General features: G+C 48.6%; 1 protein-coding gene and 1 long non-coding RNA gene across 2 annotated transcripts in view; both read right to left on the bottom strand.

Moving 5' to 3' along the window:
- Positions 1-14831, bottom strand: part of xrcc5 (X-ray repair complementing defective repair in Chinese hamster cells 5) — a 24579-nt gene extending 9748 nt beyond the window's left edge. The window contains exons 1-13 of the mRNA XM_060039318.1: positions 14726-14831; positions 14319-14426; positions 14026-14209; positions 13760-13808; positions 13411-13533; positions 13070-13276; positions 7563-7677; positions 4330-4468; positions 3982-4094; positions 2082-2144; positions 1797-1934; positions 1286-1373; positions 713-843 (exon numbers count right to left, since the gene is read on the bottom strand). Of these exons, the coding sequence (XP_059895301.1) occupies positions 713-843; positions 1286-1373; positions 1797-1934; positions 2082-2144; positions 3982-4094; positions 4330-4468; positions 7563-7677; positions 13070-13276; positions 13411-13533; positions 13760-13808; positions 14026-14209; positions 14319-14426; positions 14726-14743 (1476 nt within the window). The 5' untranslated portion in view covers positions 14744-14831. The remainder of the gene's footprint in view (positions 1-712; positions 844-1285; positions 1374-1796; positions 1935-2081; positions 2145-3981; positions 4095-4329; positions 4469-7562; positions 7678-13069; positions 13277-13410; positions 13534-13759; positions 13809-14025; positions 14210-14318; positions 14427-14725) is intronic.
- LOC132448214 (uncharacterized) lies at positions 2184-3654 on the bottom strand. Its single transcript, XR_009523333.1, has 2 exons — positions 2654-3654; positions 2184-2384 (listed from the first exon to the last, which is right to left on the bottom strand). It is a non-coding gene; the product is annotated as an uncharacterized LOC132448214 (long non-coding RNA).

Genomic DNA, 14831 nt, shown 5'->3' with positions numbered 1-14831 from the left:
ACCGTCGTGCATTTTGAAGGCAGCCAGGAGGGACTACTTTTTTGTATTCTTTAATAAAACGGCTACTTGGTTACTTTTTAAATGTAGTGTGTGTCTATGACTTTCGTTTTGCCATAATAGTAACCGTTGTATAAAAGCAATAGATCACTTCAGTCAGTGGTATGTGCTCATTATACCACTGTTAAGGGGCGTTGTCCGGCCCCGACGCGCAGCGGAGGGCCGGCGACCCCCTTCACAGCCTGTCGTGATCTATTGCTTAAATATATGGGTAAGGCAAAAGTTAAGCTCCCTTCCTGCTCTGATGGACGGTGGGTACATTTATAACCCATTCACTTCCTTATTGAGTCTGAGCATTTTAATGGTGATAAAGCATATTATTTTTTAATATTTCCAATGGTATTAATATTATTTTTTCCAACTTTCTTGTTTTGCTGGTTATTACTTTACTGTCTTCAGAGGATCAAACATTATAAGCAATAAAAGCAATCCCTCCACCTCCTGACCCACATGCTGCCCACTTGGAGAACTCATAAAGAAAGGATTGGGAGTTACTGGTGGAGCAAACTACTAACTAAACAATGGGATTCTGGAAAATTGTGTAATTGTTTCGTCAAGGACAACGTGAAACGATGTAAGAAGGAAGCTATTCCAAGTCATCCAGTAGGGATGTCTGCTCTAACAGCACCAGTCTTCCAGTCGAGATGTTTACTACCTGGAAGTGCCTCTGGAAGGAGGGGTTGGGCAGGTGGTGAACCTTGAACAGGTCCACCTCTTCTCCCATCTCGTCCTCCTTCACCAGCATCATGGAGTCAATCAGGGAATCCACCGCAGATAGCTGGCTCTCTGGGCACACACACACACACACACACACACACACACACACACACTTTCCATGACTTACTCACTAATAGGCCTTTCCCACATGAACTCCGGATAAACTCTCGTTTATCGTGCAAGGCATAGCAGGAGATAAGCCTCATCAGACGTGTCTCACACGGAGACCGCCCCACCGGGATTATCCGGGGAATGATTTATGCTACCTGTGTGAAAGGAAAAAATTTCAAGCTGCCTTTACAGCTTGAAAATCAAACGAAGATTAAAAGCTTGTTATCTGACCCTTTTAAGTGGCATGCCTTTTTAACATTTAATTTCTCAAACACTTTTATCTAAGCGACATTTGACTTTGTTACGAACTGCACCTTGTTCAAAGATGCCTGCAGGCAGACCGGAGAAAACCTTTGAGCTGGGAGTCAAACCGCAGCAGCATTAAGCTCAGCGCTCCTACCCGAGGGCTTGGACTTCTTGTTCTCCAGGGAGGGGAATGTGAACTGGCGCAGGTCCTCCATGAAGGGCAGCTGGACGTAGACCAGACACTAGAGGAGGCGCAGGAGGGGCGGATGTTATTGAGGCTGGGTCTCAACACTACATCTACTCATCTCTGTTACCCGGAGACACCGAGAACAGTCAAAGCATAACTTCGATGTGGGAATTATTTATAAGGAGTGACGGTGAAGTGCATAGTAAGAGTGCATCGAAACAGAATAAGATTTAACGTTTAAAGTGACAACAGAAATGGGGTGAAACCTAACATGTATTTATATTGAACCGTACGTTTCACCGTTATGTAGTGGAACATCCCTTTGGTATTTAATGTTATTTTAGGGTTAGCTCTCTTCAATATAGCTCTCTTCAATATCTGCCCCTAAACGTCCAGGTTCCTGATAGTCTGGTGGCATGGGCCCTGCAGTTGCCGTGCCTCTTGGGGCAGAGCGTATGTCAGAGTGCGACCTGCTCACCTCGTACTTCCTTTTGATGCAGGGGAATGCCGCCCCCACCTGCGGGTTGGAGCGTCGGTCGTAGGCGTAGCGCACGATGGCCACCATCTTGAGCTCGTCCAGCGCGCGGATCAGGGAGGATAGCGCCACACCCGCGTGCTGCACACACACACACACACACACACACACACGCACAACGTAGCATTACAGTTTAAGTGGACAAAAACTGAATAGAAAGTCATATGTGTTTCATCTCATAACAAATGCTATTTGACTAGAGAAGATGGACTGCTCTTCAGGTCCTACCTCATCATCCTTGGGGGCGAACACCTTCATGGCCTGATTCCCCATGAACTGGTGGCGGTGGACCTGCCCAGCCAGAGCGAGAGAATGTATATTAGAACGGTTAAAAATTACCGTAATTTTCGGACTATAAGCCGCCCCTTTTTTCCCATTTTTCGATTCTGCGGCTTATATAACGGTGCGGCTAATCTATGGATTTTTACAGCTAACGGCCACTAGGGGACCTCCTAAATCTATGGATTTTACAGGTTACAGTCCACCAATTTTAACTCTATGGGCTCTATGACCGGTCCGCGCCTCCCCCACCTTTAGGCGGCGGGCTCCAGCAGGAAAAGCTGGAGGCCGGAAAAGAGTGAGAAAAGTGGAACCGAGAGTGGTACGAGAGACAGAACGAGAGACAGAACGAGAGCAAGACAGACATTACGAGAGCGAGAAAGCCATCTCTTTCCCGACAATCCCCTCTGCACGAACCCTTACATATGGTAATTATGATTTATTGTACAAATTCCCTGAAAAGATGCACGTTCCAGGATGAATTGAAAAGCTCCCGTAAGGGCTGAGATGGCAGAGAGGACAGCTGATTTGGAACGGAACAACAGCTGTTCGCTTTCACAGGGAAAAACTAAGGAACTTCAACCTACTTAGGCCTACTAATTAACATTCAAAAGTTATTAAATCTTCAACAAAATATGCAGATACTGTCAAAATCGGTTCTAGGGAGTATATAGGGATTATTAATGTTGTTCTTGATGGTGTTTTTTTCTGGAACGAGCATTCGAACATTTGCTCGGAAAAACCAACGAGTATTCGAAGCCTGAAAAATGGCATTCCGGCCAGCCCTAATGGTAATTAAACATTAAAACACCTGCGGCTTATAGTCCAGTGCGGCTTATATATGTACACATCATTCAATTTAGCTGCTGCAGCTTATACTTTGGTGCGCCTTATAGTGCGGAAAATACGGCAGTTCAAAGCAGTACAGTTATTCACTTCAGAAACAAGGGCAGCACGGGAACGCAAGCGTCGGGTCACTTTACTAGTGGTTATACTGCATAGGACCCCATGTAACACCGACCCTGTGTCCCGCTGCACACTATGCACCTCTCCTTTACTAAGCATCTTCTCACTAGTTTCAATTTGGGATCAAGGTGGAGGTGTGGTTGACCAATGAAAACATTGGCCCATTAAATTACTAAACATGAACTGTATTCACAACCCACTTGTGACTGTTCGACACAAGAATCATTCTGTATCTCCTATAGGCTCCTGACCAAGCCCCAACCACAGCCAGATATACCAGCCACTACGAGGTGGTACCAAAAGGGAGCAATTCTTCGTTGACTCACATGTTAAACAGGCCGTTTTCACAGTCTTATTAAACCTTTTTACAGTCTGGTCCAAAAAATCTTTCTAGTCAGTATGTTTAGTTCATATCTCCATGACATCACTGAGGGGGGTGAATTTTTTTAGGAGGCTAGTTTTTTTTTATTTGAGGTTAAAATGTATGAATAATTAGGGGCGCAGCCTCTTGGGTGACAGCTAGCTAATGTTGCTAATTCGGTGTATGTCACCTAGATGGGCGTATCTCCCGCCCCCCCCATCAGGGAGATCAATGCCCTTTTTTGATTAAAGGAAATGAGGCGGAGTCAAACTAAGATGGCGACGCGCATAAACCAAGAGAATTGGATGCAGTTGGAATAGCTGAGGTCTGCCTGGATGCTACATCCATTTTATATACTATCTATGCTCCTGACACGATGCTGAGCAGCAGGTCGTAAGGGGACCCAACGCGACACTCCCAAACACCCGGCTGTGCCACGCCCAGACCCCCGGCTTTGCCGCGCCCAGACCCCCGGTTGAGACATGTTGTTTTGGGGCAGTGTGAATAATAGGAACCCCGTACCGTGTTTTGTTTGGCGAAGCCCAGAACAGCGAAGCACTTGCCGTCATGCTTGTATTTCATCTGCTCCTGGTCCACTTTGGAGAAGGGAACAATGTCACTTCCATAACGGAAACCTGGAAAAGACACACACACACACACTTCTTAACCATACATATTTTTTAAGAAAGTAAAACAGCAGTTGGGTTTCAAATGACAAACAACGTTCAAAATGGAAGGTCATCATCATGGCGTTTCGACTGTATTTGGAAGTGCACCTAAGAAAACATTGGCCCGTTAAATGAATAAACATGAACTGTCGGCACAATCCACTTCTGACTGTTCGGCAGGGGGGTCATCGCTCTCTCTTACCCTGAATGGTGTCGTCTTTCTGCACCTCCGTCTCGTTGTCGTCGTCCAGGCAGTACACCGTCTCTCTCTTCACGTCTTCCCGCTGGCCGCTCTGCGCGTCCACCGTGGTCCACATCTTCTTCAGCTTCTCGTCAGTCACCTGGAGGTCAGGGACCATGGAGGGAGGACCATGAGGAGGGGGACAGCCTCCAGGAAACCATCTGCTAGGCCAGAGGACCATGAGGAAACTATCTGCTAGGCCAGAGGACCATGAGGAAACCATCTGCTAGGCTAGACGGCCATGAGGAAACCATCTGCTAGGCACGAGGACCATGAGGAAACCATCTGCTAGGCCAGAGGACCATGAGGAATCCATCTGCTAGGCCAGAGGACCATGAGGAAACCATCTGCTAGGCCAGAGGACCATGAGGAAACAATCTGCTAGGCATGAGGACCATGAGGAAACCATCTGCTAGGCCTGAGGACCATGAGGAAACCATCTGCTAGGCCAGAGGACCATGAGGAAACCATCTGCTAGGCCAGAGGACCATGAGGAAACCATCTGCTAGGCCAGAGGACCATGAGGAAACCATCTGCTAGGCCAGAGGACCATGAGGAAACTATCTGCTAGGCATGAGGACCATGAGGAGGGGAACCACCAATCATATAAGACTTATTACCAGGTTTAAAACCATAAAACTCACTCTTTAAGAATAGAAAAGCACCCCAAACCATACGTTGTCATGGTCCGACCCGGACATAGACAGCGCTGGATAGGGGGAGGCAGCTATGATTTGGGGGAGGCAACGCAGATAAGTGGGAGACAGCACTGGTGTAGAAGGCTGCGCTGGTTAGTGGGAGGCAGCTCTGGTTGGTGGGAGGCAGCGCTGGTTAGTGGGAGGCAGCTCTGGTTAGTGGGAGACAGCGCTGGTTAGTGGGAGGCAGCTCTGGTTAGTGGGAGGCAGCGCTGGTTAGTGGGAGGCAGCTCTGATTGGTGGGAGGCAGCGCTGGTTAGTGGGAGGCGGTGTTGGTTAGGGATCGACCGATTATCGGCCGGGCTGATTATCGGCGCCGATATTCGGCATTTTGACGCATATCGGCATCTGCCTTTTTTTTTTATCCAACGGCCGATAAGAGATCAATTTAAAACGGGGTTATTTTGGCTCTGATGCAGCCGCGCCTCTCTTGTCTGCTGTAACTACGCTGTCTCCAGCATTGTCCAACCCACAGCACCATCTGATTGGTTACACGCTCTGGTTACACGCAGAGCCACGACGGACAAAAAAAGCTCAAACAAAGTTTTTTGCCTATTATTTTTACTTAAAAAGTGAAAATTGCAATGGTATAAACAACAAAAATGAAATAGTAAAAATACTATAAATAATTATGTCCAAATAAACCAACCACACACAAGCGCGCTGATCAACCACTTGCTTCACACTCGCACTCTGGGGAAGAGCCTGCTAGTTTACGCACACCCCTTGCTCATTTGTTTTCTCAACCACACGTGAGACGGAGTTTGACATGCTGGATATCGACAGAAAGGTATTTTCATTGGCTATTAGGATATCTAAGGCCCGTCCCCGACCCTTGCTGTCTGCTGGTGTAGCTGTCAATCAAAGTATACATGCCCCGTTTTGATAGTGATCGCCTCATTGGCTTGCAAGGCTTGTAAACAAGGAAGTATTGATCTTACAGACATGTGTGAGGGCTCTATGTCACCGTGAGACCCTGGCAAACACAGCGGATTCCATGAATCAGACGACAATAGTGGAATTCAAACCCTTATTCACAGTTTTCCACAAAAAAACATTGCAGCGTTTCGGTTTTCTATTTTCGGCTGCTTTGTATAAGATGGCTTGTGCATATACACAATGTAATTAGACTAAAATAATATTGATATTCGATTTCTGTGGACTCTTATGAACATTTTAAGACCCAACATGAAGTATCAAATCATTGCTAAGGATATCTAGCCTGGCAAGCCAGACCCATATCGGAAAGATATTGGGTCTGGTCTCGTACGGTGGCAGTGTGGGCGGGATAAACGGTTGTCTTTCAAGTTCCCTCTGCACGCAATAGGATAGCGCTACAACCAATCAGAGCAACGAAGAAGGTGACGTAGTCAGAACGACGGAAATTTTCGTCGCTCTAAAATCAAACTTTTAACGTATCCGGTCGGAAAAACTCAGAATACATCTTTCGTTTCAAGGAAAGACTTCAGTGCATTTCTTTGTTCATTTCTCAGAGAAAATGATAACTTCAAGTCTTGAAGAGTCGCGGCCAAAGCCGAGTCGAAAGACAGCTGTTTGCCAGCAGCAGCAGCCATTATTGTTTACCTCTAACACGGAACCGTTGCAGCTCTGTCGTCATTCGGCTCGATTCCACCCCTCACGATCTGATTGGCCTGTCCCTTTTTCGGTTTCCAGCAGCGAAAAACGACGACAGAAGGCTAGACCTCCCTGGCTGCAAATTAAATTTGCTGCCGCCTGGGGCGTCTAGATTTCTAGGCTAAAGGATATCCACAACGACGCTAAAGTTAGAATGGACCAAGGGAGGAGGAGGGTGAGGGGGGCTATTTTGACCTAAGACACTAGGATATTTTTGATCTATTCGCTAAACATATTTACTCCACCGAATGGTTGACATTAGATGACATTCCTGAGATTCTAACCTTTCAAACGGTGTATGACATGACTATATCCCTCAACTGAATGATGCCGAAAATTGACCCAGCATGTTGGGAGGAAAGGGTGCTGTAACTCAAACTTATCCGCCGCCGGGATTTGACGATTAAGTGGTTAAAGGCATTTAAATGAAGTTAAGTGTTGGAGTTTGTATTATCCAAAAATTTCACGCCAATATTTTTTCCCTTTTTCTGTAAATTAATATCGGGTCCAAATATCGGTTATCGGCCCCCTTGACTACAAATAATCGGTATCGGCCCTGAAAAAAACATATCGGTCTATCTCTAGTGTTGGTTAGTGGGAGGCAGCGCTGGTTAGTGGGAGACAGGGGGAGGCATCGCTGGGTAGGGGGAGACAGCGCTGGATAGGGGGAGACAGAAAGCACTGGTTTGTTGGAGGCGTGGTTGGCCCTCGTTGACATGTACCATCAAAACCCTGTTAGTCACAGTCTAGCAGGTTTTACAAGGCAGATGAGAAGCAACACTTGGGCGGAATGCCTCCTTTCAGGGACCATTCAGGATATATAGCCCACTACAGAATGAGTGACGGGCGCAGGGCTGTACTTACAGCCTTGTACCCCACGATGCGGATGGCCACGGTGCTGCCGATGGTCAGCTGACAGGGCCACGCCATGGGTCTCTTCTCAATATTCTTGAACATGGACAGCTTCCTTATGGCCCCGCTGCAACAGAGGGTGGGCACACATACATATGTTCCTGTTCAATACAACAGCTTTCCACAACATTAACAACCACGGCAAGTGAACAAAAGACTCAAAGTGACCAACTAATCGTCAGTGCCCAGAAATGATTTAAGACTTAGAAATATTAGTTATTAACATTATATATAATGTATGTCATTTGGTGGACGCTGTTCTATTTCAGGTAGGCTACGCCTTCTAGGCCTGGCCTTATGGGCTTGTCCCGTGGGCGTGCACTGAAATTTTCAGCTATGCAACAATCAAAGTGGGCACCGCCCACATTTCCCGTGGCACTGTGTATATAAGGCAGCACACACCGCCGCTCATTCTCCCTTTTCTTTCAGCATTGTTCGATCAACAGTTAGGAACAACAGCAAGTACGATGACTTCTTCAGAGAAACCTTGTGGCAGCGGCGTGGGCGAGGCAACAGAAAAACTGCCCTTTTTAGGGCCATTGAAGAGTGGTTCCCTTAGAGCAGGGCACTTTTCAGGGCCATGCTGTTCCTCCTGTCCCGCTTCTCTGGCGCCGGGTGACGAGCACCTGGCATGTTTCCGTTGCCTCGGAACAAGCCGCGGCTGCTATGTCAACCCCCGCCTCCTGTGCCGCCTGCCGCGCGTTGCCTGAAGAGGGGCACCTCTCCAGGCACCTTTTATTTTCCCCGTCGGTGGTGCTCTCCCCTAGGCCATCGTCATTATCAACGCCGGAGTTCCAAATGACGACGATGTCGACGACAGCGACCCCATCGAGGTGGACGACGACAACTCGTCGGACGATGTCTTCACAGACTCTGCGTCGGGGTTCTCCTGGTCCAGGGCTTCCACCGCCCTGGACCGGATGGACGATTTATTTGGCGAGATCATGGGCGAGGCGTGGGCCATCAAGGGTATCACCATGCCAGCCCCGCCTCAAACCTCCATGTCGGATGACATGCCGGCGTGCTAATCAGTGTCCCGTATCCACCCGTCCAGCATTTTTTCACCGCTGTGGGTGGGGACCCTTCGACACTGAGAACCCCGGTGAAGGCCTTCAGTGACTTCACCAACAGCAGGGGGGAGCAGCACAGCTGAGCCAGAAGCACCGCAAGCTGGCTCCCAGTTTTTCCTTCCCTTATAAAGATAACGGCAGTAAATACTACCAAAAGAGCGACATTCCTTAGGCCAACTGTGTCCTACGCTTGTTGTGCATTCCTCTAGGCTGCCTCTTTCCGCCTATCATTATTCCCTCTACCTCCTTCCTACAAGGTGGGAAGACAGGTCTGCGCGCTGTGGTAACAGCTAGCGGACAACGCGGAGATCCTAGCGCGGTGGCTAGACGGCTTGCTACCTGTTCAGCGGGCACAAGCGCAGTGTCTAGACAGCTCGCTGTTTAAGTACAATGACTTGATTCTGTAACGTCTACCATGCTCGCTGAGCCCCCTTTCTTTCATGGAATGCCCCCCTTGGTTCACACACAGTGTGGAGAGGGTAGGGGCCGAGGAATACAGGTTATTCCTGGACAGTGTTCCTCAGCTGTCAGCTCGCCCTCTCTCCGACCGCTATGCATGTTGGCAAGAGCGGTGCCTTCTACCATCGTGGTTGGACAATACGTTGAGATGGGGCCATCCCATACAGTTCAAGCACCGTCCCCCACCCTTTATGGGTTTGGTGGAGACCAGGCTACGGGACCCAGTGGCATGCACGGCTCTGCAGCAGTGGTGGCCCGTCTCTTGGGGAAGGGGGCCATCACTACCGTTCCCTCCCATGAGTCACACCTAGGGTTTTACTCCCGCTACTTCCTTGTTTCCAAGAAGTCAGGTGAGAAGAGACCCATTCTGGATCTTCGCGTGTTCAACAAATCTGTTGCCGCGAGGAAATTCAGAATGCTTACAATCAGAGCGCTGTTCCGATGTGTGAGAGAGGGTGACTGGTTCACATCCCTGGAATTCAAGGATGCTTACTTCCACGTCCCTGTTCGGCAGGCGCCCAGGAAGTTTCTCTGCATTGCCTTTATGGGTGGGATGTACGAGTACCAGTGCCTATCATTGGAGGAACGTGCCTCTCTCACTCATTCAGAGGCAAGTGGCTTACACCCCCCACAGGGGTGTAACTCGCCGCTTTGAGGAAAGTTGCATATCTTTCACCTGGTACGTGGCCGCCACGTTCTGATAAGGACAGACAGTGTGTCGCGGCGGCGTACATAAATAAACAGGGGGGAGTGCGCTCCTCTGCTCTCCACCTGAAGGCGGTCGAGCTCTGGCTTTGGGCTCATCAGTATCTCCTCAGTCTAAGAGCCCTGCATATCGCGGGCACCAAGAACTTCGGGGCTGACCTCATGTCTCGCGGCGGCCCCGCCGAGACGAGTGGCAGTTACATCCCGACATTGTCAAGACTGATCAGGCGGAGGTTCGGGACGGCTCAGGTGACCTGTTCACGTCCAGAGAGAACCAACACTGAAGGTGGTGGTTCTCTCTCAACCCTCGGGATATGGAAGTAAATCTGTGTCATCGGATTTGTATTTCTGATCGCCCCAAATTGGTGCCCTAATAAATTGGGCTGCTTAAGCCACTTCAATTACCCTTACGCTGCATGCAAATCCAGCCAAGTCAATGCAATCACACGCAAACTTCACATACAGGCATTAGTTAATCGTCTATTTCATACTGCTGTGAAAAAAAACAAACGGTGTGCATTAGCCGTTTCGACTGGCCATGCAGGCTGTGATGGTAGACCGGTCTACAGCCATCCACTGGTCAAGAGATTCTTGCGTGGGGCTGGATGTGTGAGGCCTGTTTCGCGCATGCTTACAACACACTGGGATCTCCCAACCGTGTTGCGTGGGTTGTCCAGAGACCCTTTCGAGCCTGTGTCTCAGGCCCCTTTGGATGCCCTGTCCATTTTAATACGGCACTCTTATTGGCTCTGGTTTCTGCCAAGCGGGCCGGTGAGTTGACGGCTCTGTCTGTCAGCCCGAGCTGCTTGTTGCTTAACAAGGACAGCTCCTTTGTGCTGCTCAGACCTAATCCTGAGTTCCTCCCAAAGAACATTAACAATTATTTTTGGTCAAGGGATATTGTGCTTAAGGCTTTTCATCCCCCGCATCATTCTAGTGAGGCGGAGGCAGAGCTGCATCTCCTGTGCCCGGTGCGAGCGCTGGCGAGCGCTTGGCCGCGTTCCGCTCCACCCAACAGTTGTTTGTTTATTATAGCAACGCTGGCAGGGGCCGCGCTCTCTCTAAACAGGGGTTTTCTCACTTGATGGTGTTTGCGAGGGTGTTTGCTAAGCCTACTCTCGGCAGGGCTTAGCGCCACCGTTGGGCGTTAAAGCTCATTCGACACCTGGCGTGGCCGCTTCAACGGCTCTACTCAGAGGCGTATCGGTGGAAGACATCTGCAAGGCGGCGTCTTGGTCTTCCTCCGGCCCCTTGTCCGTTTTACATGTTAGACATGTCCAGGGGCTCATTCGGCCACTCTGTATTGGAGTTTGGGGCCCCTTCTACGGCTTAAGAATATAGGCATTTTCTTTTAAGCCTCTTTATGCTTGAGAGTTACGGTTCATACCGGCATCGTTAATATTGGGGAGTTGGACTTGACTGCGAGTATATCTCACCCGCCGTTTTTTCAAATAAGAAAGGGACTAGAGGGGTTCCTATTGGCTCGCCAGTTGACGAGTTGGATTCGTCTGCCAGTATATCCCTCCTGCCGTTTTTCCAATGAGAAACGGACGAGAGAAGTTGCTTATTGGTGAGTTGGACTCCATAGCTCCGCCCCCGGTGGTAGCGGACCTAATGGAAAGCGTATTACTCTGTTTTTTCTTTTCCTTTTAATGGATTCCATGAAACACGGATTGAGCCGGAGTTTTTCACCGACACCGGAACGGCGTCGGTGAGAAAATCGCCGTCGGTGAGAAAATCGCCGTCGGTGACATGAGTCTATTTGGTGTGGTCGCTCAAATCGGCCATGCCGGCGTTCATTTCAGCCGATTCAACATGTGTAATCGGCCATTCGAGTCGGTCATTCTGTAACCATTCTGATTGGTGGAGGGCTAGCAGCTTGACTAGCGAATCTGTGAAGCCCGGAAGTGAGGATGGTAAACATACCAGATAAACAGTGTAATCGAAGAACAGGACCTGCTACTTCCGGTTTTCGTGTTATTTGGCACACAATACAGATTAGCGCCGCCCGTTGTTTTGGAGACATTGCATCTTGCGCAAGCGCGGAACGTACGGCGTCGGCTGTAATCCCGTAGGTGTGTACCGCCCATGTCGGTGTTCGAGTCGGCCAGATTAAATAGCCCGACTTCATTTACCGAAGCAAATCGGGCAGTTGGTCCGTTGTGTGGTTTCCTTAAGAGGTATTCGTTTTTTATTAAGCTGTTGTGTTTTGCACATCCTCGGCTTTTTTGAATCTGATGTACCCTGTGACTTAGGTTTTTTTGACTGGGTTCCAGCAGGAGTACATTGATTGGGCTCCGCTCGCTGCTTCGCTTTAGCCAATAAGGCGAAGCCTAGACGGCGTAGCCTACATGAAATAGACCGATAGTTATGATATTATAACTTTAGTTCTATGATTGTAGGCGTAGCAATCTAGTTTCCCACCTGCTGTACCCTCCAAATGCCGAAATAATAGCGTGGAGGATGAGCGGCGGTGTGCGCCGGTAGGGCTGGGCGATATATCGATATTTGAAATATATATATTTTTTTCAAACGAAAAATGGAACGAGACGCTATCGTCAACATCGATTCATTTGCGTTGAAAGTACAGCATATTTTATCCAAATAACAGCAGTTTCGAACTGCGAATGCCGCCTGCTATTTCGTAACTCTGCTCATCTCTCTCCCGCTCTGCCTCCGGCTCACACACACATGGCCCGGCCCCCCTTCACTCACGTCGCTTTTCTAATTCCCTACGGCGCGAAACATGGAGTCCGCCGGCCAACGCGGCGCAGAGGAGCTTGTATGTAAGACAAATAGCTCCATAGTTTGGAAACGTTTTGGGTACAAGTTTTCTGACGAATGACAGAATCAGGTTTATTGTAGAGTGCTTCAAATCTATCGCAACTAAAGGGTTGAGTACGACGAACCTCTTCCATCACTTGCAGCAGCACAATGTGCTCAAAAATACATGCAGCGACTAAAAATCTAAAGCTGTCTCGACATTAATTATTTTTTATTCAGATAAAGGCAGTACAGCAATTGTCCCGAAATGATTCCGGACTCCACGGGACAAGCCCACAAGGCGAAGCCTTACTACGTCACAATCATAGAACTAGAGTTATATCATAACTATCGTTTTCCAAAGCCTCTTACAATGTGTGAGTGCTTACATTCTTAGCATGGGTGACCCAAGCGGGGAATCGAACCCCTGACCTTCGCCTTCGTGTTGACAGGATCACCAACCTGAACGTGTAGACCTGGTCCAAGCCGTCCTCCTCGTCCAGGGTGAACATCACCTCCTTCAGGATCTCCAGGCCCTTCTGCTGCTCCTGGGACAGGCCCTTCACACACCCCGACCGGCCTGCGCCCCCACTCACCCCGTCTCCTCCACCCTCATCTCCTTCCTCCTCCTCCTCCTCCTCCTCCTCTTCCAGGACCTGGAATGGTAAGCTGAAAGAGTTTGAAGAGAAGAGTGAGCAACATTAGACAGGAGGGGGAAGGAGAGGGAGAAGGGCGAGGGCAAGGGCGAGTGAGAGTGAGAGGGCGAGGGCGAGGGGTTCAATCTTTCAAGGTTTCCATCCTACAAGAACTGCAGTGTGATGCCAGCGCCGGTGAGGTTGCTGATGATGACGTCCAGCTGCTCTGGGTTGGCCTGGGTGTTGAGGTCAGTGAGGATGGCGATGCTGAGACGCTCGTACTTCTTCAGTCTGAAAGACAAGGCAGAAAAATGGGTTGCACGCAAAACGTAGAATGACGTGCTACGTTTAATTCTTTTAAATATTTTCTTCCCACTATAATCAATCTCAAACGTTCAAGTTTTGATGAAATCGTATTGCAGTGAATACGATTTGAATAGTTTTGTATGAAAAAAAAAATTGCGTTTCTTCGTGACTCATGGATTATAACACAAGAGGAGAGGGCCAACAGTCTTACGGTAATTCCTTTTGAATGAGATCCATGGAGACGACAAGAGCGTCCAGCCCTGATAAACAGCAGTTATGGAGCAAATCATCAATGATGGATCCACAGTGAACTCAAGCACTGTTTGATACAGCGATAGCCTTGGATACCCCTGAACATTACAAAAATACTGTGTTTAAAGGTACATTGTACTACATTTCATATTGCTATTACAATTAATTAGATGACTGCTAAAACAGTTCTCAGGCACTATTGAATTATTGTTTGGGAAAAGATACAATCAGCCTGTTGGCTTTGAGGATGGATCTGATGCTCAATTTCCTCCAGAAGCTTAAAGTCTGGAATCATTAACTTGCGGTGGACGGTGATGTTCTGGTACTGGCCATCATGGTCCAGTTGGTTGTCTGTAGTTTCTGTGCCGAATAACACCAATCCCATCTCATCCTTATTCTCTGCAAACACCTGTGATAACATAGGATGCTTGCATGTTAATGAATGGTACAAACAGCTTGAGGGTTAGACTCTGACCTGGTCTACTCACTGCTTGGTGTGGTTCGACCGGGTATATTACCTGACGCTGAACGAACTTCTGAACGACCTTCTTGGCCTGCTCGAAGGGAGGTTCCTGGTCGGAGCTGGACATGTAAGACCCCACGTCCATGCACAGGACTAACGCTGACTACAGACCAACACAAATAACTAGTTTTAATAACTTCAAAACAATTATTGGATTTAACTTCATTGAAAACATCCCACAGAGGTAGGATTAGAAGCACCATATAGTGTTGTTTAGTTAATACTGGGGGGAGGGGGGCAAAACCCCAACAGTCCTAACAGCCCAGGGCTATAATAAAATCCTTCAAACGGACTCGGAGACACTGTCCGATTGTCCGGACAACGGCCCGAGGAAGTCCTCTGAAACATCCTCACAAATGCCGCCAACACACAACACAGATCTAAATAGAGAGAGAAAGTTACCTTGGCGGCCGGCGGCATTGTTTTCCCTCGTCTCAATTTGCGTGTCACTCTGTTATGAGTCCGGAAGGAAACTACAAGGAGCTAAGTAGTTCCTATGTTCAGGAAC

Source organism: Gadus macrocephalus, chromosome 20 (assembly GCF_031168955.1).
Source record: "Gadus macrocephalus chromosome 20, ASM3116895v1".
Taxonomy (NCBI): Eukaryota; Metazoa; Chordata; class Actinopteri; order Gadiformes; family Gadidae; genus Gadus; species Gadus macrocephalus.
The sequence above is the reverse complement of the archived record's forward strand: the minus strand, read 5'-3'. Positions and strand labels throughout refer to the sequence as shown.